Source organism: Orcinus orca, chromosome 20 (genome assembly GCF_937001465.1).
Source record: "Orcinus orca chromosome 20, mOrcOrc1.1, whole genome shotgun sequence".
Lineage (NCBI taxonomy): Eukaryota > Metazoa > Chordata > Mammalia > Artiodactyla > Delphinidae > Orcinus > Orcinus orca.
The window spans coordinates 51,833,369-51,857,695 of NC_064578.1; the positions used below are offsets into that span (position 1 = coordinate 51,833,369).

A 24,327-nucleotide genomic window follows, 5' to 3' on the forward strand; every position below is an offset into this window, starting at 1 on the left:
ACTTCGAGGAGTCCAGGCCCCTTCTCCCTCAGACCCCACCCGCATTCCCCGGTGCCCAGAGGATCCAGACCCCAGGCCTGACAATGAGGTTTCGGGGAGCACGTTTATTCAGAGAAATAAATATGGCCCGTGGAAAGGGGTTGGAGGGCCAGGGAGATGTATCTGCGCCGCAGCCGTGTGTCTGGGTTAGGGTTTCGGAGTTTCCAGCATGTCTGCCAGGGCTCTGGAGAGAAGGACGCAGAGGTTGGACAGCCGAAGTGTCCAAAGCTCACACCAGGGCGCTTAGAGATCGTTAACCTGCTCATTTCACCAAGGGGGGACTAGAGGTTCAGGGCTTTCCAATAATTCATAGCGGGACAGCACCTTTCTAAACGGGGCCCTTAAACATCCCCCCTCCACACACTTACTGGTACAGGGACGAGGAGAAATAGTCGACGTAGCTTCCTGTAGGAGAGAAGAGGCTTGAGGGGTACACCACGGGTGAAATTGGGGGCCACTTTTCACTCAGTCCAGGACCAGGACTAGCTCCGCCCCCTTTTCTGGATTCCTTCCCCCAAACTAATTCCTTCTACAGCGACTCCTCCCCTCCTCCTGGCTCTAAGTGTTCTAAGTGTTCCCATTCTCCAATAGCCCCACGCCCCGCCGCGTCCTTCGAATTCCACTTGCTTTGGCCCCAACCTCTTGGTTCTAGGCTAACCCCTCAATCCGAACCTCTTAGGTTTTGGCACCTATCCCCAACCTTCCCTCTGCCCGGCCCCGCCCCTCCGTGCTCCTCCCGCTTGTCACAGAGTCCCAGCCTTGGCCACGCCTCCGCACATAGCCACGCCCACAACCTTCCAGCCTGCTCCTCAGGTTGGCTCCACCCACCAGGCCCCGCCCCTTCATCAGGTTTCTTCTGGGCCCCACCCATGCTCACCCGGAGTGCAGACAGTTTCGCAGAGCAGCGGGCAGAGGTAGCAGAACTGGCAGTGCTGGGGGCGGGGGTGGGGAGAGAGAATGAGCGGTACGAGGTGGTCAGGGGCGGTGTTAGGATGGGGCGTGGGCCGTACTTGGGCAGGAGGCTAGCTAGGCGGAGGTTAAGGTCAGAGGCAGGATCGGGTTTGGAGTCAAGGCTGCATCAGGGGTAAGGGGTTAGGTCAGTTTGAGGGCAGAAGATTTGGGGCTGGGGGTGCTCAGATGGTCCCGGGCTGTCGGGAAACCTGGTGGATCCTTGAGTCTGGGAGAAGTCTCACCTGGCACTGGTCGCAGTGCTCTCCCATGTTCTCCTCGTCACAGTGACAGTTCTCACATTCAGTGCATCGCTGGGGACCAGAGGAGCCTGGTTAGGCAGGGAGGGACGTTTGGGAGCCACCCGCCAGTCCTCCACCCTGCCCACTGGACATATCCCCAACTTCTCAGCCTCATTACTTCTGACACTGAGCTCAGTATCTTCCTCCAACCTGCTTAACCTGCTTCCCACCCCCTCATTTCCCTATTGCAAGGCGCCCCGACGTCCCCTTGTCTCTGTGGGCTGGACCTTTGGGTACTCTCTTCACCCCCTCTCTTCCTATTCTCCCCAGAGCCTGTCAGTCTCCAGTCCTGTCCCACCTCCCTCGGCTCTGCCTTGAACCTTCCTCCCTGTCCCCACATCTGCAAGTGCAGCTCAGGCCTCACCCTCTCTTTCCTGGACCACTATCCCAGGCTCCTCCCCAGCCTCCTGGCCTCCAGTCTGTCCCCGACTTGGCCCCAAAAGTGTCTTTGTTTACTCGGGCCCGTTGCTCAGGGCCCTCCCAAGGCACACCAGAGCCCAGAAACAAACTCTAGGAACAGCTTGGTGGGTGGAGCTGGGTTGCGGACATACATTGCAGATGGAGCAGTAGCCACACAGGGACCCTGGCTGGTAGTTCCCATACTCCTGGGCATCCTGCTGATCTGTGGGGACAAGAGGGCAGCAGTGACCCAGGTTGACTCCGCTCCTCCCCACCCCCATCATCCAGTCAGATCACTTACCCATGTCCTCACCACTCTCCTCTTCACTGGAGGCACCTCCAGACACCTCCCTCCTGGCCAGTGGGTTGGGGATGATGGTGAAGGGGAGCTCATCCTCTTCCAGCCCCTCCTCCTCATCTTCTTCCTCCTGGTGGTCTTGGCTCAGTGGGACCCAAACCTCAGCCCTCTCTTCCCTCCTCTCCTCCTCCTCTTCCTCCTCTTCTTCCTCCTCCTCCTGGCTCAGGCTGAGGCCATGACCTTCCTCCTTGTCTTCCTCATCCTCCTGGTCCAGGCTGCCATGGTGGGTACCTTCTCCTCCCTCCTCTGAACCTTCATCATCATCTTCATGGGAGCTGTGATCCTCTTCCTTCTCTTCCTCTTCCTCCTCAGAATCACTCTCCCTTAAATGGCTTCTATCCTTTACCCCCACGTATTCTGGGGACTGGTGGTTAGTCTCCTCTTTGATGGACCCTCTGTGGCCAGTCCCTTTATCTCTGTGGCTTTGCTGCCTGTGGCTGGGAGCCTGGTGGCCAAGCTTGGCAGAGGTGTCCTCATCTTCCTCCTTGGGGACTCCGTGGTGGTGATGGCCATGGACTGCTCTTTCATGTTCCTCTGGGAAGTCCTCCTCCTTAGTGCTCTTGTGGCCTTGGGGCTGGTGGCTTGCAACATGGTGGCTGAACTTGACTGTGATCTCCTCCTCGTCATCTCCAAGGCCATGGTGGGTATGTCTGGGAACCTGGTGCCAGTGTTCAGTGGACACATCCTCATCCTCATCTTCCTTGTCTCTGTGGCCTTGATGTCTGTGGCTAGGGATATGATGGTGGTGTTCATCTGAGACATCTTCATTGTCTTCCTTCCCATGGCCTTGACTCCTGTGGGTCTGGTGTATGTACTCAGTGGAAACATCATCATCATCATCTTCTTCTTCTTCATGGCCTCGGTGTCTGTGGCTGGGGCCATGATGGGGGTGTTCATCTGAGACATCTTCATCCTTTTCCTTCCCGTGGTCTTGGTGTCTGTGGACCTGGTGTCCATACTCAGTGGAGACATCCTCCTCTTCCTCTTCTTCATCCTCCTCTTCTCCATGACCTCGGTGTACATGCCTGACGATATGATGGTGATGCTCACTGGACACAACTTTGTCTTCATCTTGACGGCCATGGCTCCTGTGGCTGGGGAAGTGGTGCCCGTGCTCAGCTGAATCATCCGCCTCTTCATTCCCATGGCTTCTGTGCCCACGGGCCTGCTGAGCATGCTCTGTGTGTTCCTCCTCATCAGAGGTGTTCTCATCTCCCACCGTGTGGCCTTGGTACCAATGGTCTTGGGATTCTCTGGAGACATCTTCATCCTCTTCTCTGTGGTCTCCGTGGCCCCAGAAATGATGCCCACTCTCTGTGGAAACATCCTTGTTCTCATCTCCGTGGCCTCTATGGCTGTGCGTGGGGTGGCCAAACTTGCCCGATGCGTCCTCTGAGGGCTCCGAAGCTCCTGCATTGTCGTTCCAGTTGCTGGGCCCCAGCCCAGCCCCTCTCAGCTGCTGGGTCACGGCAGTGGGGAGAAGCAGGCTGGCCACTGCAGCCCAGAGGAGAAAAGTGTGCAGCCATGGCCCACAGTGGCCCATGGGGACAGACAGGCAGCAGAGCTTCTCCCAGGGCTGGCTCCCACTGTGGCTATGGCTATGTGGATGAACGTTGGGCTCCTTCTGTTTCTTTCTCCCTGTGTTGCTCCTTTGCTGTGTCTCTCTCGGCCTCTGTCCCCTGGCCCTCACAGCCAGGCCCTCTGAGGCAGTCTCCAGAGCCCCTTACCCTCCTCTCCGGCCCTCCCTCCCACTTCCCAGCCAATAGGGTCTCTCCCCTCCCCTCTCTGTGGCTAAATTTACTCTCAGCCCCGAGTTATTCTGGGTCAGTCCCCACCTGCCCCTCCCCTCCTGCTCCTCCCCCTCCCCCTCCCAGCTGGGGAGGGGGTGGATGAAGGGGTCTCTCCTTGGCCAGGAGAGGGGAGCCAAGGGATTTGACTTTGGGTTGCCAACAAGTTCATGTTTGGCAGCTGCAAAGACAATGGCTAGATTTTTAGTAGGCCAATTTGGGGGGAGCCTGGGCCATGGGGGAGGGTAGCAGGAGGGATGTATCTGAGGGGAGAAACCCCTGCCCAGGAAGGACTGGGGGTTAGATTATGGGGAGTTTCTGGCCAGAATGGGCTACTTTGCTGAGAAGGTGGATGCCAATATGGAAGCCCTGGAATGGCGTGAAAGGAATTTTGCCCCAGCACACGTACCCATGACCTCCTGTCCCTGGAACTCAGATCTGGGGGCAGGGGATGGCACCAGGCCAGGGCTATAAATACAGCGAGGGGGGGCAAGGGGCTCAGGTTACCCAGGAGGCCGCAGCTGTCCCTGTCAGAGAGTCGGCAGGAGACATGTGGCCCTGCCGGTCCGCATAGCAGTACCTCCCACTCCTCATCCTGTCACTGTCGCCCTCGCTCTTTGGGTTCCCATCCTTCTTTATGGGTCTCCCTCTCTCTGTCATTGTTTCTTCACCAGCTCTCTCTCAGGGTCCCTGTTGCCCCCCTCCTGAGGATTCTGTCCCCTTCTCCCTCTCACTCTGAGTGTCTGCCACCCATCTAAATCTTTCTCTCTCCCTCTTTGGGTCAATGTAGCGCCCCCCCAATCTCTGTTCCCCCTTTCTGATTCTCTGCCCCCGCCTAAGTCTTAGTGTTTCCCGGCCCCCATCCCCCGACCTGGGTCAGTGTGCCCTCTCTCTCATCGCTGGCATTTCCTCTCTGCGTCTCTGTCCCCCTCTCCCTGGGTTCCTGTCCCCCTCTCCCTGGGTCCCCGCCCGCCTCTCTCTGGATCCTGTCCGACCCTTTGCCCCGCCTCCCGCTCTACGCTTCTCCGAGATTCCCCGCCCCCCAGACCTGGCCCCGCCCAAGGCTGGGCTGGGAAGTGGCGGATCCGGTTTGTTCAGGGCGCATCTAGAACCCGGGTTGGTGGATCGAATGCCGGGAGTCGGATAGGTTTCGGTGGCTGCGGCAGCATGGTGGGTGCAGAGAAGGAGCAGGTACAGCGGCCGGACCCAGGCCTGAGGGAACAGGGAGCTAGGGCCTGGCCTCCTGGTTTCCAGAGAGGAGGGTGCTTGAGACCCAGATTCTTGGGTCAGACAAAGGAAGGGGTTGCTGGGGGCCCGGACTCCAGGGTCCTTGGGGACGGATTGGTGAGGGGGTTGGGGGGGTCGAGTCTCCTGAGTCCGGGAGAGGAGGGCACTGGGGTCCCGGACTCCTGGGTCTCCGGCTCGGGCGCGGGTGGGTCACTCCGTGACCCATAGGACCTAACTGGATCCACCCCACCACTCCTTGTTCCTGTCTCCAGAGCTGGATCCCCAAGATCTTCAAGAAGAAGACGTGCACGACTTTCATCGTTGACCCCACAGATGCGGGGTGAGGAGTTCGCCCCGGGGACAGACCCCAGAGTGTCCCGGGTCCGCTGACCCCGCCCACCGCAGACCCCGCCTTTCGGTTCCTTCCCTTCCCCAGTCAGAGCCGATACTCCCAAGGGCGTTCCCTGGTGGCTCTCTACCTCGGGGAGGGCTTGGGTCAGTCTGCAAACACTTCCAATTTCCCATCCTCCCGCTCAGGTTCAGTGTTCAAGACCCAGGGCTGGGTTCTGGTTTTTTCCTTCCCCGTGTCCCTTCTGTGTGTCTCTGCCTCCTGGTGTCACTTTCTCTGTCTTTCTTTCTTGGCTGTCTCTGTTTCATCCATTCACTTGTTCGTTCATTCCTCCAAGAAATTCTCACTCAGCACTTCCAAGGGGGCATTATTTTCAAGAGCACAGGCCCTGCCAGGGTTCAGATTTCAGCTGGGACACGTGCTGTGTGGCTTCGGGCAAATCATTTCACTTCTCTGGGCCTCATCTATCATCTGGGCATAAAAACAGGCTCTAGGGCTTCCCTGGTGGCGCAGTGGTTGAGAGTCTGCCTGCCGATGCAGGGGACACGGGTTTGTGCCCCTGTCCGGGAAGATCCCACATGCCGCGGAGCGGCTAGGCCCGTGAGCCATGGCCGCTGAGCCTGCGCGTCTGGAGCCTGTGCTCCGCAACGGGAGAGGCCACAACAGTGAGAGGCCCGCGTACTGCAAAAAGAAAAACAAAAAAAACAAAAAAAACCAGGCTCCATTTCCTGCGGATATTGTAAGAATTAAACAAGTTACTGCTTATGATATTTCTGAAACAGTGCCCAGCACATAGTAGTCACTGGAAAATATGTCCATAGGAACCACCGGAAGGTAGCAATTACTAGCATGTGTAGGGCCTGTGCTTGTGCTGGGTGGCTGAGAGGTGGGGAGTGGCCACCATTAGGAGTTCCTGGCCTTCAGTGATGGTCTCTCAAGTGGGTTCTGGCTTTCTAATGTCCTCAAGGCAATCTTTGGGGTATGGGAAATGTCAACGTTCCTAATTTAGTGTGTGTTTTATTATGACTATATTAGTGCAGGATGGCTTGAATTATGTATAAATAAACATATATATTATTTGGGGGTGAGTGCTCAAAAACTTTTACTGATGGAAAGGGCGGTCAAGGAATTTTAGGAACCTCTGGTCTGGTGGGAGGAAGATGATTATAAGGCAAGGAGATGGGAGCTGCAAAGGACAAGCCACTGGGCCCAGTGGGAGCCAAGAGGAGGCATCTGGTTAAGTCCGAGGAGGGGACACAGGGTGTCACCAATGGCTTCTGTAGGAGGAGGGGCTAATGAGGTGACATTGGAAGGTGATAAAGTTGGAGTTTGACAGTTGAAGGTGGGTTGGATTCCAGGAGTGGGAACAAGTATAAATTGCCCCCTATTGACTATGTGGCTTGCAAATGGGGCAGAGTTCAAGGTGCAGAGAGCATCTGAAAGAGGGTATCAAGCAGGAGGGCAGGGCCAGTAGTCAGACAGCCTCAAATGTCACCCCGAGGGGTTGGGACTGAGTCTTGGTGTTCCGGGGAGCCATGGGAGGGGCAGAGTCAGCTCTGGGTGTGGATAGATGCCCTGAGGGCCACATGAGGGTGAATAGGAGTTCAGGAAGCTGGGGAAGAGGCTGGGCAAGGGACAGGTGGGAGGAGAACAGGCCTGAGGCAGGCCAGGGCTGAGGGGATACAGAGAGGTGGGGACAGGGCAAAGATTCAGGGGCAGGAGCTTGGGGACCAATGGATTTGCAGAGTGAGAGGGGCGAGGGGAGGATGGGCCCAGACATCTGGTCTGGGGCCTGGGAAACAGTGAGCTTGTCCCCGAGATAGGAACCCAGGTGCATGAGTAGGTTTGGGAAATGTTGCCCAGCTCAGAGTGGGATTTCGTGTGTGGGAGGGGCCTGGGGGAGCCAGGGGCATTGCAAACCTGGTTCAGGGACTCAGGAAAGGTCTGTGACTTCCATCCAAGATTTGAGAAGTCCTAGCTGTAGGTGGTAATGGAAACTGAAGTGGAATTAGGATGGGGGGAAGAAAGTGTAAAATCAGAGGAGGTTGCAAACTGGCAATTCTATGGCCGATGTTTTCTTTTTTTTCTTCCACGGAAGAAAGGATTGCTAAAAACTTGTCTCTGAATGCTTCAAGACAGGCATGCTGCCTCAAGTCAGCACAGCCTCCGGCACATCCGCTTATAATTTTCCACCTGATGCTTCTTTCTCTTACGTAATTCCCTGCCTGGCCCTTGGGGCCATTGAGTTTGAGACCCATGTAGGGAAGGCATGTGGTCCTGGCTCTGGGGAACACCTACACTCAAGGGAGGCACAGAAGAAGAGAAAGCCACAGATGAGGCAGAGACAGAGCAGCCAGGGGAACGGGTGTGCTCTGCCAGGGAAAAGCTTTTCTAGAGTCAGCCTTTTAGATATGACCAGTGCTACTTTGTCGGAGTCAGATGAGACCTGAATAGGAGCCATTGTACTCGGGGATGTGCAGGTAATTGCTGATTTTTATCGGGAACAATTTCGTTTTCAGTGGCCAGACAGAGAAAGGGGGGTAGGAGATGAGACGGACAGAGGGGGAGTCTGCCAGTGCTGTCTACCAGAAGTTTCTGCAATGGTGAAAATGTTCTATATCCACATCCAGTATGGCAGGCACTGGCCACGTATGGCTCCTGATCACTTGAAATGTGGCCAGAGCAACTGAGGAACTGAATTTTTAGTTGTATCTAATTTTAATTTATTTGACTATAAGGAGCACTATAAGGTGTGGCTAGAGGCTACTGTACTGGACAGTTCAGGTTCTGGAACATTCCATGAAGAAATTTTGCCAGGAAGGGCTCGTGGGAAGTAGATGGACAGGAATGAGGGGGGGGGTCCAGGGACGGGGTTGAGATAGGTGAAAGGATCAAGTGGGTAAACTGAGGCATGCCAGGACCCTGGAGGTAGACTCAGGAAGAGGGAGGGATGTATCCTATAGTTCTCACTGTGCCAGGAGCTGGTGTATTCTGTTTGGATTTGTTGGCCATTCTTTTAGTGACTTCACAATTCTTGTCAAATCCATGGACCACCTGTGCTATTCTTTCCGTAAAATTAGTCCTTAAATCATGGCTCACTCTGTTTACATAAATGCAGGTCTCCCCCGATATTTGAATCCCTTCTGGAATCAGGGACCAAAGAGATTTAGATACATTTTCAAATAAATCCCTCATCTCCCAAACCTGTGTGGCTTGCTGTTTTTAAACTCAGGTGCCAGTCCCATTAGGTAACAAGGGATACTTGCATATTTATTTAGGGGGAAAGAAGTTTCACATGTGATCACCATAAATGCAAAATCTGTTCCATTTGCCACAAAGAGAAAGAAACAAGCCATAAAAGACAATCACAATGAAAACCAGGTAAAAAGTATTTACCGTCTAAGTGGATGCTGTTGCCAGCCCAGTTTTCTGAGCCTGACGCCAGCTTTTCTCTGTTAAAAAGAAAAAGTAAAGAGTTAGGCATTAAAAACATTCTAGCACCCAGCTGATCCTCTCTCCTTGACAGTAATTAGGAGAACTCAAAAAGGAATGACTTTCTTACTGTGTTGTTCAAGGTTATTTAAAGCTCAGTGTGGAGTTCACGGAGACTGGATCTGGTATGCGGCCCCCATTTTAGGAAATGTTGTGTTATTTCATTGGCCTCTCACAGTTCTATGACGTAGGCTGGGCTATCATTGCCTTTCCATTTGAGGTGGAAATTTAGGCTCAGAGAGATGAAACTACTTGCTCAAAGTCACACAGCAGCCTTGGCCTCTAGTGCATGCGTGCTCTGTGATCACTCTCTTGATTTTCCTTTTCGTGTGAATACCATCTGTTTGAACCGGGGGCAGCAAGGACATCCCAATGGCCCCCTGCACTTTTCCACTTCAGGCCCTGAAGGCAACAGTGAGTGTGGGGTCTGGTATGCAGACCTCCCTGCTCAGGTGCTCTTGAGCCACTGTGGCTTCCTGCTGGTGGGTGAGGTGACTGTGGTTGTTCTGTCCCAGTCTCTCCCTCAGGCTGGTCAGAACCATGGAGGGCCAGTGCCAGGGTCAGTATGGACTGTGAGCTCCTCTGGAGGGAGATGCAGAAATATGGACATTTCTACAGGATGCTTGGGGTCGGTGCGGACGCCTCTGGGCTTCATCCTCCTCCTTCCCCTCCCCCCTCAGGGGGACCTTGTGCCAGTGTGGGCAACCCCGGTGTGCCCACCCATCAGTGGCTGTGGAGGATGCATTCGGGGCAGCCGTGGTGACCGTATGGGACAGTGACTTGCACACCACGGAGAAGCCCACAGATGCCTTCGGAGACCTGGACTTCCTGGGTGCCGGCCGCAAGGCCAGCAATGTGAGGCTTGCATGTCTGGGCAGGGCCAGGGTTGACCAGTGGGGCTGCATGCCTCAGGGGCTCCCGGAACCAGGGTCTGGGGGTATCCCAACTGAACGCTGTGTCTCCCCGTTTACCCATCCCTATCTTCACCTCTCCTGGATCCCTGTCCCCTCCACCCCTGTCTGTCTTTTCTAAGCCTGTCCCCCTCTCTCTGGGTCTCTGTCCTCCTCTCTCTGGGTCTCCATCCCTCCCCTCTGGGTCTCTGTCCCCGTCCCCCCTCCCCCCATCTCTGTGCTCCTCTCTCTGCATCTCTGTCCCTTTCTCTCTGTCTCTGTCCCCCTCCCCGTGTCCCTTCCTCTTGTGTGTCCACAGTTCCTCCGGCTCTCTGACCGCACGGATCCAGCTACAGTTTATAATCTGGTCACAAACATATGGGGCTTCCAGGCCCCGAACCTGGTGGTGTCAGTGCTGGGGGGGTCGGGGGGCCCCACCCTCCAGACTTGGCTGCAGGACCTGCTGCGACGCGGGCTGGTGCGGGCTGCCCAGAACACAGGTGACTGAGGGTGGGCATCTGCCCCCCCCATCTCCCCCACTTCCCTGGAATTCTGTCTTTCCCCACTCCCGTCTTTGTGTGTGGGGTTTTGTCTCACTCTCTACTCTCTGTCTGTCTCTGCATGCCTGTGTGTCTCTGGACCTCACCACCAGTCTGTGTCGCTGTGTAGGGGCCTGGATTGTCACCGGAGGGCTGCACAAGGGCATTGGACGGCATGTGGGTGTGGCAGTGCGGGACCACCAGACAGCCAGGACTGGGGGCAACAAGGTGGTGGCCATGGGCGTGGCCCCCTGGGGTGTGGTTCGGAATAGAGACACCCTCATCAACCCCAAGGTGGGACCCAGGGTCTTGGACAAGGTGGGGGTTGGGGGCCAGGAGTCTGGGGTCTGAGGGGGGAGGGGCTGGGGGCCTGGACTCCTGGGTATGAGGGAGGAGGGGCTGGGGCCCTGTAGTTCCGGGTCTGAGGGAGAACGGGGCTGGGTGTCTGTCCTCTTGGCCCTGATGGAAAGACTCCCTGGTCTGGCCACTTGTCCCCCAGGGCTCGTTTCCTGCGAGGTACCGGTGGCGCGGTGACCCCGAGGATGGGGTCCAGTTTGCTCTCGACTACAACTATTCGGCCTTCCTTCTGGTGGACGATGGCACCCACGGCCGCCTGGGCGGCGAGAACCGCTTCCGCTTGGGCTTCGAGTCCTACCTTGCCCAACAGAAGACGGGCGTGGGAGGTGAGTGGCTCCTTCCACTGGGGATTCACAGCCCAAGGCTCAGGATCCCAGTGGTCAGATCTGGTAGGAATTTGGAGGTTGCGGCCAGGGGGAGTTTCCTATGGTCAAGTGCCTCCTCCCATCATTTGCTGTGTTTGAAAAAATCATTATCTTGAAATCTACAATACCGAAAGGTGGACAGCTTGATGATTTTTTTTTTTTTGCGGTACACGGGCCTCTCACTGCTGTGGCCTCTCCCGTTGCGGAGCACAGGCTCCGGACGCGCAGGCTCAGAGGCCATGGCTCACGGGCCCAGCCACTCCGCGGCACGTGGGATCTTCCCGGACTGGGGCACGAACCCGTGTCCCCTGCATCAGCAGGCGGACTCTAAACCACTGCGCCACCAGGGAAGCCCAGCTTGATGAATTTTTAACAAATTGAATCCACTTATGCAGCCAGCACCCAGATCAAGAAACAGTAATACCAGCCCCCAGAAGCTTTCTGCCCACACGCAAGAGCCACTCTATCCTGCTTGTCACAGCAAAGAGTAGTTCTGACCGTGTTTCATATGAATACAATCACACCAAACCCATGTTTTAAATTCTGCCTTCTCATATTCGACATTATTTCTGTGAGATTCATCCATATCATTTCATGAACTGTAGTTTGTAAATAACCCATGGATCAAAGAAGGAAAAAAAAAAGAAGCTAGAAAATATTTTGAACTGAATGATAATAATGTTATGACATACCAACACTTTGGGGATGCAGCTATTGCAGTACTTAGATGGAAATCTGTAGACTTAAATGCTTACCTAAAATGAAAAGAAAAGAAAGATTGAAAATCAATGATTTAAGTCTCCAATTAAAAAAAATCCTAGAAACAGAAGAGCAAATCAAATCTAGAGAAAGTAGAAGCAAGGATATAATAAAGACAGGGCAGAAATCACTAAAACAGAAAGAAATGTCCAATGTGGAAAGTCAACTAAACAGAAACCTGCTTCTTTATAAACATTTCCTGTATTTTAAAAAGTGTCCATTTAATTCTTTTTTTTTTTAAGTATTTATTTATTTTTGGCTGCATTGGGTCTTCGTTGCTGTGCGCGAGCTTTCTCTAGCTGTGGCGAGCAGGGGCTACTCTTCGTTGCGGTGCGCAGGCTTCTCATCGCGGTGGCCTCTCTTGTTGCGGAGCACGGGCTCTAGGCGCATGGGTTTCAGTAGTTGCAGCACGAGGGCTCAATAGTTGTGGCTTGTGGGCTCTAGAGTGCAGGCTCAGTAGTGTGGTGCACGGGCTTAGTTGCTCCACGGCATGTGGGATCTTCCCGGACCAGGGATTGAACCCATTTCCCCTGCATTGGCAGGCAGATTCTTAACCACTGCACCACCAGGGAAGTCCCCCATTTAATTCTTAAACTTTACTTAGCTTTTCGGCAACTTTAATCTTATTTGTAAAATTATCTTTTTGGGGTGCAAACTGACTTTTTTGGGGTGTATAATTCTGTGAGTTTAGGCGTGTGTAGAGATTCATGTCCACAGTCAGGACATAGACCAGTTCTGTTACCATGAAGGCATTCCTTTTGCACCCAGCCCCTGGCAGCCACTGATCTGTTTTCCATCACTCTAGTCTTCTCTTTTCCAGAAGCTAAATAAATGGAATAATATAATACATGACCTTTTGAGACTGGCTTCTTTCATTCAACATAATATTTTATGGCAGCTTTAATATGTGTTTATTGGAACTAATCAAACCATGCGAAGGTATATAAGGAAATTCATAGCATTGCCTGAATTGTAGTTTGTAAATAACCCACTGGTCAAAGAAGAAAATAAAAAGACGTTAGAAAATTCCCTTCCCAGCGCCAATCCCTTCTATTGGGGTAATCTGTGTTACATGGTTTGGAGTTAATCCTTTTATATCTTTGTCTATGCTTATAAAATCCTATGCTATGCTCAGTGGTGTTCCTTTCTCTCTTTTATACTATACATATACATATCACTTTCTTATAACCATCCCTTTTAGGTACAAACTTCTCTATCTTGTATCTCCTTTTAATAGTTGTATGATATTCCTTGGTAATGGTTGTACCATCTGTTATTTACATTTTTCTCAATTGGTGGATGCTTAAAGTGCTATCAGTGTTTGGCACTACAAACAACGCTGAATAAATATCTTTGTATGAACATCCATAATTACATCCAGGTGTTTTAAATTCTATACAGTAGATCCCCCAAGTGAGATTGCTCTGTGTGTATACTAATAGATAGTACTAGATCACTTTCGTAAAGTGTGTAGCAGTTTTCACTCTCATCGAGAATGTGTGAGAGTTTCCTTTTCTGTCCAGTCTTAACCAGCTCTGGATACTCTTGGTTTAAATTTTTTTTTTTTGGCAAATTTGATGGGTAAAAAGTGACATGCCACTGTTCATTTGATTTTTTAATTTATCTAACCACTGTTAAAAGATATAAACGTATATTTTGTTGGCCAATCAGATTTCCTCAATTATGAATTGTCTATTCATATTCTTTGCACATTTTTGAATTGGGTTATTTCTTTCTTGTCTTTTTGTAAGAATTCTTTGTATCCTGTCCTTAGTAACGCTTTGACTGTTAGATGTAAAATTTTTAGAAGATACTTTAATTATGGTGTCTACTTCCATAAATATTCTATCATTTTTATGTGGTTAGATATATTTGTTGTTCCTTTTATAGCCCCTTGGTTTCCCTTGGTTTTTTAGGAAGGTCCATTTCACTCCAATGCTATACAAATATTCTAAGTCTTCTTTTTTAATATCTTATATTTTTATGTTTAAACTTTTAATCCATCTGGAAATGATTTTTAGGTGTTTTGAGATAGGGAGTCTACATTTTTTTCTTCCAAATGGGAAACCACATTCTCTTCATGTCCATTTAATAAATAAACCATCTTTTTCCAGCTAAATTGAAATGCCACTTAAGTTGTATATTCAGTTCCTTTATATGTTGAAGTATTTCTGAACCTTTTTCTCTTCTACCTCTCTATTTATTCCTGTGCCAAAAATATATTTTGTTTGGGACTTCCCTGGTGGTCCAGTGGTTAAGACTCTGCATGTCCAATGCAGGGGGTGCAGGTTCAATCCCTGGTCAGGGAACTAAGATCCGACATGCTGTGCAGCATGGCCAAAAAAAAAAAAATTATATATATATATATATATATATTTGTTCCTGTTGTTGTTTACAGCAGTTTAAAGACGTTTGAATATATATTAGGGAAAGTTTCTCCCTACTGTCATTTCTCAAAAATTTCTTAACTCCTCTGATATTAATTCTTTCATATGAATTTAAAAATTATTTTGTTCCATTAAGAAAAAAACAGGAAAACACTGCCAACCTCCTCCTACCTCCCTCTTTCTCCAAACTGCATTGAACTTATGTGTTACATTGTGAGAGGTTAACATGGTATTTGTTTTTCCATTTATTCAGGACTTGTTCTTATATAATGTTTATCAATTTCCTTATAAAAGTATTATACCTCTGTATGAATTAATTCCCAGGTATTTTATCATTTTTGTGAAAACATGGATAAGATACATATTATAATAGTTGTAGAAAAGTTTTTTATTTTTGTGTATTTTTTTGTATTAATTCTCTTAACCAAATTCTCTTATTAATATTTAGTTATTTTGAGTGGAGTCTCTCCAATTTTCTGAGAATATAAATCATCTTTCCTTCAAATAGATACCTTTGTCTCTTTCAGCTTAAAAAATATATGTACAAGTTTTCATTCCAATTATTTCATTTTCTTGCATTGTTACATTAGCTCAAAACTCCCAGATAAGTGTGAATAGTAGTAATGTTGTTTCAGTTCTTATTTTATTGGGAATAGAGTTCATAAAAAACTTATATGAGTTTGCTATTGGGCTTTGATAAATATCTTTATTGTATTTGGATAGTCCTTTCTATTCCTTATTTCCTTTATTTTCTATTTGCACTTTCATCCTCTCCTGGCTCCTGGATGGTTAATCAGTTATAGGATTGACTCATGCCTCATTCGGGAACCCAGGAGTCCAGGCTCCCAGCCCTCTCCTCCCTTGAGAAATTGAACATTACTGTCTTCAAGATCTGGCCCCTCCCAACATCCTCAAAGGCATGACAGTTCTCATGTGCCTCCGGACAGAGGATTAGGCAGAAGCCAGCGTTTGCCCTGGGGACTCCTGGGAAACGTGGTTCTCTCCCATCGCTGACAGAGGCTGATGGGAGGTGACCAAGCCCTGTGCTCTCTTCTCTCCTCAGGGACTGGAATTGACATCCCTGTCCTCCTTCTCTTGATTGATGGTGATGAAAAGATGTTGAAGGTAATAAGGGCTCAGGTGCCTGGGTCTAAGGGGGGGGCAGTAGCCGGGGGCTGTACTCCTGTGTCCTAGGGGAGGAGGGGGCTGGGAATCTAGACTCCAGGAGGTGTGAATACTTTCATTCCCTAACCTGACTCCCCCTTTTGTCCTGTAGCGGATAGAGAAGGCCACCCAGGCTCAGCTCCCCTGCCTCCTGGTGGCCGGGTCTGGGGGAGCTGCAGACTGCCTGGCAGAGATCTACACTCTGGCTCCAGGGACTGGAGGAGGCAGGCGATGTGAAGCCCAAGATCTGATTAAACGTTTCTTCCCCAAAGGGGACCCTGAGGTCCTACAGGCCCAGGTATGACATTGGGGGTCCAACTCTGGAACCTGAGGTGGGAGGGAGCTGGGAACCTGGGCTCCTGGACCTTGAGAGGTGAGGATGCTGAGGATTTGGAGACCTGGATCCAAGGGAAGGGGAATGGGGGCCCAGCCTCATGGATATGAGGGAGGAAAGGCTGGGAGCCTGGACTCCTGGGTTTAAGGTAGGAGAGGCCTGGGGGCCTGGATGCCCCCTAGGTTCTGGGAGTAGAGGGTGCTAGGCACCTAGACTACTGGGTCCTTCAGGGGAATGTTCTATATCTCTGTGGACAGGGCCAGGGAGTTGGTTGTGGGTTGCAAAACTTGGTATTCTGCAGGTGGAGAGGATCATGAGTCGGAAGGAGCTGCTGACAGTCTATTCAACTGATGATGGCCCTGAGGAATTTGAGACCATTGTTTTGAAGGCCCTTGTCAAGGGTAAGGCTTGGAGTCCCAAAACTTCCCCCATTGTCAGCTCAACTTTGGACACCTCTCTTGGCCTCGGCACTTTATCCATCCTCTCTAATCTAAATTGTGCCCGTTTTTTTTTTTTTTTTTTTTTTGCGGTACGCGGGCCCCTCACTGCTGTGGCCTCTCCCGTTGCGGAGCACAGGCTCCGGACGCGCAGGCTCAGCGGCCATGGCTCACGGGCCCAGCCGTTCTGCGGCATGTGGGATCTTCCCGGACCGGGGCACGAACCCGTGTCCCCTGCATCGGCAGGCGGACTCTCACCCACTGCGCCACCAGGGAAGCCCTGTGCCCGTTTTTATCTTTTTCCTTTTATCATTGCCTTTTGGGGCTTTGCACGGTGCTATTTGGACAATTTTCCCAAGATACTTACATTATGTTCCAACGTTGCTTTCCTTCTGTTGTATCCATCCACCCATCCTTTCATCCTTTATCCATCTATCCAGCCATATGTACATTGATCTTTCCATCTACCCATTATTCCATTCATCCTTCATTCTGCCATCCATCCAAGCATCCATCCATCTTGCCATCCACCCATCCTTCTACCAGTTTATTCACACATCAAGTAACAATTCCATCCACTCATCATTCTTCCATCCATCCATTCTTCCATCTATCCACCCACTCACCCTTTCTACTTTTCCTATATGCCTCCAATATGTTTTAAGCCCTGAGGGGTGGTGGAATCAGAGAAAAACCAGAGTGCTGTCTCCCAGCAAGGAACTCCTGATATGTCACTAGAGGAATGAATGATGAAAACCAAGGTAGGGAGCATAATGGCTGCTTGGTAGAGGCTGAGGATGGAGCTCATTATTCATTCAACAAAGATTAGGCTCAGAGATAAAAGCAGATCCTACCAGGGTTGTTTGGACATAACCTTAAGTAAAATTCAAGACAAAAGCATGGGAGAGGAACTGCTGTCAGAAAGGGGAGAAAAATGGGGAGGTGGTATTTAAACCGGGCGGCCTTGAAGAGCCAGTAGAATTAGGAGTTAGTAAGATGCAGAGGTGGGATGAATAAGTGGTAAGGGGGATCCCCAGGGCTCTGTGGGGATGTGGGCGGGGAGGGTCATTTTTGGTGTCAGAAGAGTTTTACAGGGAAAACACCCACTTAGATAAAAACTCCCAAGAGGCATAGTGTCAATTTGTAATGCGTTCTGAGTTCCAGGTCCCCACCCCAATTGCATCTACCATGTTCTGTGGTGTGGTAGTTATTTTTGACTTTGGAATCAGATAAAACTAAAATTTGAGTATCAGCTTGGCCCCCTCTCTGCTGTGTGACTTTGAGAAAGAGACTTTCCCTCTCTGAGCCTTAGTTTCTCTCTCTGAAAAATTGAGATAATACCTGGCAGGAGTGTTGTGAGCCTCAGAGGCAGATGATGGGCAGTGCCTGGCCCCCAGGGGGAGCCTAATAAATGGGAACTCTTCTTAATATGATTCCGTTTCTTGTGGGGACACATCCTTTAATAGAGGATGACAGTCAGTCGGCAAATCGGATTTACTTTACAGAAGTTAACTCATCAGCCTCCTGGGAGGAAACACAGCAGCTCTCTAAGATGTGGTTTGAGGGGGTGGTGTTTTAAGTCTGTTGCCTGCAGAAGTATAAGTGATCACACTCTGCTGGGGAAACTGGAGATGGCTGGACAGTCTCAGTGTTGGCAGAGTTGAAGGGATGGTGTTTCAGCAGGTGAGGAAGGAAGAGGGAAGGGGATGAATGCTTCATAAGAGTCTAGGAACAGCCAGGCACTGTGCTGAGCAGCTGGCACACATTATTGCCCCTGATCCTCTAACCCTTCCTGTAAGGACCATCTGCCCAGTTTGCAGATGAAGAAACTGAGGCTTAGAGAGGGGGAAAGTGACTTGCCCAAGGTCACACGAGGTTGACCGCACACTTTTGGATCCATTAAATTATCCGATCAGATTTTTAAAGGCCACTTGTTCTTCCTTGTTCTATTTAATGACCTCCAAGGTCTTCCGAAGTCCGGCTAATGTTTACATTTTTTCTGCTACTTTTCGCCTCACAAATACTGCCAAGTTGCAGGAAACCAGAGTGACTCACATTTGCCATCATAGCCTGTGCTTTCCTGCACCAAGGCTTTTGCTCAAGCTGCTCCTGCCGCCCTGATGATTCTTTTCTCGTCTTAGATGCTCACTTCCAAGTCCTACTGGTCTTTCAAAAGCCCTACCTCAATGTGCATCCCCTAGGAGGCTCCCTTGGGTCTCTCCATACCTCTGTGACTGTAGCCTCCCCTGGGTCCTAATCACATTCTATGCCCTCCTCCAAGGGCACCGATCACTCTAAGGGCAGTTATGTGGTTCTGGGACATATTTCCCAGGAATGAGCTCCTTCAGGGTAGGGACTGTATCCAATCTCTCTCCATCCCTCTTACTGCCTGGTCTGTAGCCTACCTCAGTAAATGTTAAATGAATAAATGATTCCCTTTCCTTGTCTTGGGGCCTCTCAACCACTGGTCTGAAGAGTTTTACATTTACCTCTGCCCCTGGGTTTGAATGACCTTATGCTTGTAATAGCCTGACTTCTTAAGACCCCAGACTCTGCCCAACAACACTGCCTTTATACGGAGTTTAAATGTCAGGCATCTCGAGTAGAAGCGATACAGACACTCATCAGATCTTCCCAACCTCCCCTGACTTCTTGCCCCCTCTCCTTCTCACCCTTTCAGCCTGTGGGACCTCTGAAGCCTCAGCTTACCTGGATGAGTTGCGTTTGGCTGTGGCTTGGAACCGTGTGGACATTGCCCAGAGTGAACTCTTCCGGGGGGATATCCAGTGGCGGGTGAGGGGTTGGGGCCTGGTGACTGGGGATCCTGACAAAAGGGATGCATTTCCCCCACTCCCTGACTCCTTTGACATCTGGCTCTATCTTCCTTTATGGCGTGTCCAGCCTTCTCTTAATTGTCCATCCATCTCTGGTTGTCCATCTGTCCCCATCTTGTTCCCTCTCTCCCCATCCATCCATCCATCTACTTGCCCACCCATCCATCCTCTCATCCATCCCTCCACCCATCCATCCATCTGACCATCCATCCATCCATCTGTCACTCATAGCTCTGTACCCCCATCTCTTGTCCTTAATCTCTGACCTCACCTGGCCTTCTGCCTGTCTCTGTGCTCAACTCTTCCCCCATTCCTTCCACCCCCACCAGTCTTTCCACCTGGAAGCCTCCCTCATGGACGCCCTTCTGAATGACCGGCCAGAGTTCGTGCGCTTGCTCATCTCCCATGGCCTTAGCCTGGGCCACTTCCTGACCCCTACGCGCCTGGCCCAGCTCTACAATGCAGCGCCCCCGAACTCACTTATCCACAGCCTTTTGGACCAGGTGTCCCACAGCACAGGCAACAAAAGCCCAGTCTCTGAACCCTCTGCGGAGCCACAACCCCCTAAGGTGGGGCAGGTGCTGCGGATGCTGCTGGGGAAGTCGTGCGCGCCGACGTTCCCCGCCGGGGGCACCCACCTGGGCGATGGCAGCATGGAAAATGTAAGGAACGGGGTGGGTGGGGGAAGCACAAAAGGGTCTGGGGGCGGGGCTATGCCAGGATGGGGCGTGGTCAGAGCACGGGGTGTGTGACTGAACGGGGTGTGGGGCTGATGGTTGGGGCGGAGTCAGGAAAGGTCTGGGGCGGAGACAACGCTCACCACGCCTTCCTCGCCTCCAGTCGTTTCTGCTGTTGGACAAGGCCACCTCAGAATTTCTGCTGGAAGCCGTCCCCGAGCAGGCACCCTGGAGTGACCTGCTCCTCTGGGCACTGCTGCTCAACAGGGCTCAGATGGCCGTGTACTTCTGGGAGATGGTGAGTGCTGTCTTGATCTCTGATTCTACTTGCTCCTACATTCCTGTCCTTTACTTCTACCGAACTCCAATGCTTGAGCAGTAAGATTCCCTGACCTAGCATATCCCTCGTCCCCCACCCCACTCCATTCTTGATATATGACCCCGAGTGCTGTTTCTTCCTCCCCACCCCCACCCCCCATATCATGCATTTCTTGTAACTTGCTTTCTCCATTAACAATATATATTGGGCATTTACCCTTGCTCATATATATGCATCAATCTCATCCTTTCAAAGTGGTTGCTTGTAGGAGGAAGTTAGACATTATCTGTAGCTGATGGGGATTCATTTCATCATAAATGTGCTTGCAGTTTAGATGCATTGTTGTAGTTGCAATGCAGAAGGGGACAAGACTAGAGGCAAGGATGCCAGGTAGGAAGGTAGAGCTTCAGGCAGCCAAGATGGGGGCCTGGATTAAAGCTGGTGAGACATAGGTGTTGGGACACATTTGAGAAGTTTAAAAAAAAGTCATGGTATTCGAATAGGATCAAAGATAGACCCTATCTTTATGTCAAAGAAATATCTTGACAGGAGTTCTTCAGCCCTGGGTTATTTTCAGCCCATCCGGTCATTGGTTAAAAATAAATAGATTTTTTTTTTTAACTGAGATAAGTGTTCCTCAGTGTTGTAGCATGTATTAGAACATCCTTCCTTTTTAAGGTTGAATTATATTCCATTGTGTGGATATACTACCTTTTCTTTATCCATTCATCTGTTGATGGACATGTGGATTGTTTTGACCTTTTGGCTATTGTGAATAATACTGCTATGACGAGTGTACAAATATCTGTTTGAGTCCCTGCTTTCAATTGTTTTGAGGACATATCTAAGAGTGGAATTGCTGGACCGTATGGTAATTCTAGGTTTAATTTTTTGAGGAACTGCCATACTATTTTCCACAGTGGTGGTACCGTTTAAATTTCCACCAGCAATGCACAAGTATTCCAATTTCTCCACATCTTTACCAACACTTGTTATTTTCTTTTCTCTTTTCTCGTCCTTCCTCTCTCTCTCTGTCTCTTTCTTTCTTTTTTATAATTGACATCCTAATGGGTGTGATCTCACCGTGTTTTTTTTTTTAATATATATTTATTTACTTGGCTGCGCCGGGTCTTAGTTGCGGCACGTGGGATCTTGGTTGCGGCACGTGGGATCTTGGTTGCGGCATTCAGGATCTAGTTCCCTAACCAGGGATTGAACCCAGGCCCCCTGCATTGGGAGCTTGGAGTCTTAACCGCTGGACCACCAGGGAAGTCCCTCTCACTTGGTTTCTTTTTTCTTTAAGTTTTATTTTTATTTATTTATTTTATTTGTTTATTATTTTTGGCTGCATTGGGTCTTCGTTGCTGTGCGTGGGCTTTCTCTAGTTGTGACGAGCGGGGGCTACTTTTTGTTGCAGTGCACGGGCTTCTCATTGTGGTAGCTTCTCTTATTGCAGAGCACAGGCTCTAGGGGTGTGGGCTTCCGTAGTTGTGGCACGCGGGCTCAGTAGTTGTGACTCATGGGCTCTAGAGCACAGGCTCAGTAGTTGTGGCACACGGGCTTAGTTGCTTCATGGCATGTGGGATCTTCCTGGACCAGGGCTCGAACCCACGTCCCTTGCATTAGAAGGCGGATTCTTAACCACTGCGCCACCAGGGAAGTCCCTGGTTCCTTTTTATAATTTCTATATCTTTATTTCTATTCTCTATTTGCTGACACAGCATTCTCCTGGCTTCCTTTAGCTCTTTGTTCATAATTTCCTTGAGCTTTTTGAGCATATTTAAGACAGTTGATTTAAAGTCTTTCTCTAGTAAGTAAATCCAGTGGCTACGTTTCCTAATTTCTTTTGTCCTGTGAATGGGTCATACTTTTTTGTTTCTTTGCATGCCTCATAATTTTTGTTGTTGTTGTTGAAAACAGAACATTTTGAATATTATAATATGGCAACTTTGGAAATCAGCTTAACTCCTTCCTTCAGGGGTTGTTGTTGCTGCTTGTTGTGGGTGGTTTGTTTAGTGACTTTCCTAAGCTATTTTTGTAAAGTCTGTATTCTTCGTCATATATGGCCACTGAAATCCCATTCTGTTAGCTTAGTGGTCAGCTAGTGACTTGACAGAGATTCCCTTAAATGCACAGCGGTGGGGGAATAAAGCCCTTCCACTTTGCAGGTTGGCTCTTTGTGGAGCTGACTTTTAACACTTAGGCAGGCTGTTTACAATCTGGCTTTAGCCTTCACTGCCTGCTTTTGCTGAGCCTAAAGGTGAGCCAGAGGTGAAAGCTTAGGGCTTTCCATGGTCTTTTCTGAGCATGCATCCAGTCTTGGTCATGTTTGTAGCCTTCTAGATTTCCTGGTACATGTAGGAGCTTTTTATTTTTTTGTTTTATTTTTACTTCTTGATTTATTTGGCTGTGCTGCGTGGCATGCGGGATGTTAGCTCCCCCACCAGGGATCTAACCCATGCTTCCTGCAGTGGAAGCTCAGAGTCCTAACCACTGGACCACCAGGGAATTCCCCATAGGAGCTTTTAAAACCCCTTACTCCCTCAAGCATCTCCTTCCCCAGCTGCTTCCCTCTTCTCTCCCAAGCTGTTCAGAGTATCTGTTGCTTGCCTCAGCTACTTGAGGCCTGTCTCTGTCTCTCCAGGGTTCCAGTTCTGTGGCCTCAGCTCTTGGGGCCTGTTTGTTGCTGCGAGTGCTGGGGCGCCTGGAGGCTGAGACTGAGGAGGCAGCACGGAGGAAGGACCTGGCAGCCAAGTTTGAGGGGCTGGGTGTTGGTGCGTGGGGCATGGGTGCCTGACGGGGCAGAGACAGGGAGCTGCCATGAAGGGGGTTGTGAAACTACCCCTTCCTCCTCTCGTCACTCTGCCTCTTCCCCTTCAATGCCCTCATCTCTTCCCTCACACCGTCTTCCTACTACTTTTCCTCCCTCTCACGTAAATGTCCCGCACCCAGACCTCTTTGGAAAATGCTACCGCAGCAGCGAGGAACGGGCTGCTCACCTGCTCCTCTGGCGCTGCCCACTCTGGGGGGATGCCACCTGCCTCCACCTTGCCATGCAGGCTGATGCCCGTGCCTTCTTTGCCCAGGATGGGGTACAGGTGAGCATCTGAGACACCAACACCCCAAACAGTTCTCAGCCGGACTGTGGGAAGTCTGGAGGATAGGCCCCTGCCACGGTGGGCAATCTGTGGTCTTGACCAGACTCTCCACCTGGAGACAACCCCTCTCCAGAAAGTCCCAGCCTTCTCCTGGAAGTGTTGCTCTTCCCAAAAGAAGCCTCACACCCTGCCACAGGAAAGCCAACCCTCCTAAAAAGTTCTACTCCAGGGAATCCCCCTGGCAGTCCAGTGCTTAGGACGTGGTGCTTTCACTTCCGTGGCCCAGGTTCAATCCCTGGTTAGGGAACTAAAAAAAGTTATATTCCGGATAGAGGAGTACCCGGGACTTTAGTAAGAAGTCTCACCTCTCACACAAGAAGTCCTTCCCATTTCCTTAAGAGGTGTCCACTGTCAGGCTTCAACAATTAAAAGGGCGTCATCACTGGACAATTACTTAGTGTTTTGGACATAGACGAACTCTGGTTTAGGAAATCCTACCCTTCCTTTGGGAAGACCTGTGTGCCCCCATAGTCACTCCCATCCTGCTAATCCTGACATTCTGAAAACACTCTCGGTCTCCTTAATCTAAATCTGACAGGGGCAAAGAGAGTCCCATCCTCAATACAAGAAGTTTTGCCTACCCAGCAGGAAGTCCCATTTCACTTCTTGGAATGATCTGTTGGCACCTCAAATACTTTCCCAGAGTCCTTTGCTTTGAATGGTGGTGAAACTCATGGATTGCAGCTTTTGCCTCTTCTGTAACCTCCCTGTGCTCCATCTGTGAAAAAGGAGAAAATATTAGTACCTGTCCTCCTGGAGGTGTGGAGGGTTAAGTGAGCTAATCTACGTAAAGTGCTTAGCCCAGTATCTGGTATATCATGTTAACAAATGTGGGCTGTTTAACTCTATTACAATCTGGGACAGGTGTTCCTTGCCTTTGACTCCTTTCCCCCCACCCCCAGGGGTTATGGCCCTCACAGTGAGCATTTGCCCTGTGCTCTGGAGTGTGGCTTGATCCTTGTCTGGGGTCTTTGGGAGAGGGCTGTGGGGAGATTCAGGCTCCTAATCCTCCCCACATCCCACAGTCTCTGCTAACACAGAAGTGGTGGGGGGAGATGGACAGCACCACACCCATCTGGGCCCTGGTTCTCACCTTCTTTTGCCCCCCACTCATCTACACCAACCTCATCACCTTCAGGTCAGTCCCCTGGGGTTAGATGGGCAGGAGGAGGAGGGGAGGGGAGATCAGTCTCTACTTCCTGCTGA

At 50.5% G+C, this 24,327-nt stretch overlaps 2 protein-coding genes across 10 annotated transcripts in view; one reads left to right on the top strand and one right to left on the bottom strand.

Annotated features, from left to right (window-relative positions):
- Window positions 1–84: 84 nt before the first annotated feature.
- On the bottom strand, window positions 85–3,777 carry HRC (histidine rich calcium binding protein). Of its 3 annotated transcripts, XM_004271055.3 has the most exons (6): window positions 1,990–3,770; window positions 1,841–1,911; window positions 1,233–1,301; window positions 917–971; window positions 408–444; window positions 85–223 (listed from the first exon to the last, which is right to left on the bottom strand). In XM_004271055.3, exons 1-6 carry the CDS (start codon window positions 3,587–3,589, stop codon window positions 187–189), a joined length of 1,869 nt encoding a protein of 622 aa, XP_004271103.1. In that variant the 5' UTR covers window positions 3,590–3,770; the 3' UTR covers window positions 85–186. The 3 variants fall into 3 exon arrangements, with proteins under 3 accessions (XP_004271103.1, XP_049559073.1, XP_049559072.1); XM_049703116.1 differs by lacking the exon at window positions 917–971 and having other exon boundaries at window positions 1,990–3,777; XM_049703115.1 differs by lacking the exon at window positions 408–444 and having other exon boundaries at window positions 1,990–3,777.
- Window positions 3,778–4,869: 1,092 nt separating this feature from the next.
- The window catches only part of TRPM4 (transient receptor potential cation channel subfamily M member 4), a 34,504-nt gene continuing 15,046 nt past the window's right edge, over window positions 4,870–24,327 (top strand). For 4 of the 7 annotated variants that reach the window (XR_004483874.2, XR_004483875.2, XM_033430493.2 and 1 more), the window contains exons 1-15: window positions 4,871–5,024; window positions 5,333–5,400; window positions 9,582–9,756; window positions 10,111–10,291; window positions 10,461–10,624; window positions 10,830–11,013; window positions 15,262–15,323; window positions 15,475–15,660; window positions 15,998–16,097; window positions 18,814–18,926; window positions 19,297–19,629; window positions 19,808–19,942; window positions 22,608–22,737; window positions 22,916–23,061; window positions 24,147–24,259. Coding sequence is in view for 5 of the 7 variants with exons in the window: in XM_033430493.2 (XP_033286384.1) it covers window positions 5,001–5,024; window positions 5,333–5,400; window positions 9,582–9,756; window positions 10,111–10,291; window positions 10,461–10,624; window positions 10,830–11,013; window positions 15,262–15,323; window positions 15,475–15,660; window positions 15,998–16,097; window positions 18,814–18,926; window positions 19,297–19,629; window positions 19,808–19,942; window positions 22,608–22,737; window positions 22,916–23,061; window positions 24,147–24,259 (2,114 nt within the window). In the remaining 2 variants the exon portion in view is untranslated. Of the gene's footprint in view, window positions 5,025–5,332; window positions 5,401–9,581; window positions 9,757–10,110; window positions 10,292–10,460; window positions 10,625–10,829; window positions 11,014–15,261; window positions 15,324–15,474; window positions 15,661–15,997; window positions 16,098–18,813; window positions 18,927–19,296; window positions 19,630–19,807; window positions 19,943–22,607; window positions 22,738–22,915; window positions 23,062–24,146; window positions 24,260–24,327 lie in introns of all 7 variants that reach the window. The other 3 variants (XM_033430495.2, XM_033430494.2, XM_033430496.2) reach the window with 3 other exon arrangements.

Excerpts from the sequence above, each read along its gene's own strand:
- HRC (XM_049703115.1), bottom strand. The coding sequence starts at position 3,589 with ATGGGCCACTGTGGGCCATGGCTGCACACTTTTCTCCTCTGGGCTGCA. Across the intron at positions 972-1,232 it reads AGCACTGCGACCAGTGCCAG|CACTGCCAGTTCTGCTACCT; the intron begins GTGAGACTTCTC and ends CCCCGCCCCCAG. Across the intron at positions 224-916 it reads CGAAACTGTCTGCACTCCGG|AGCCCTGGCAGACATGCTGG; the intron begins GTGAGCATGGGT and ends CCTTCTCTCCAG.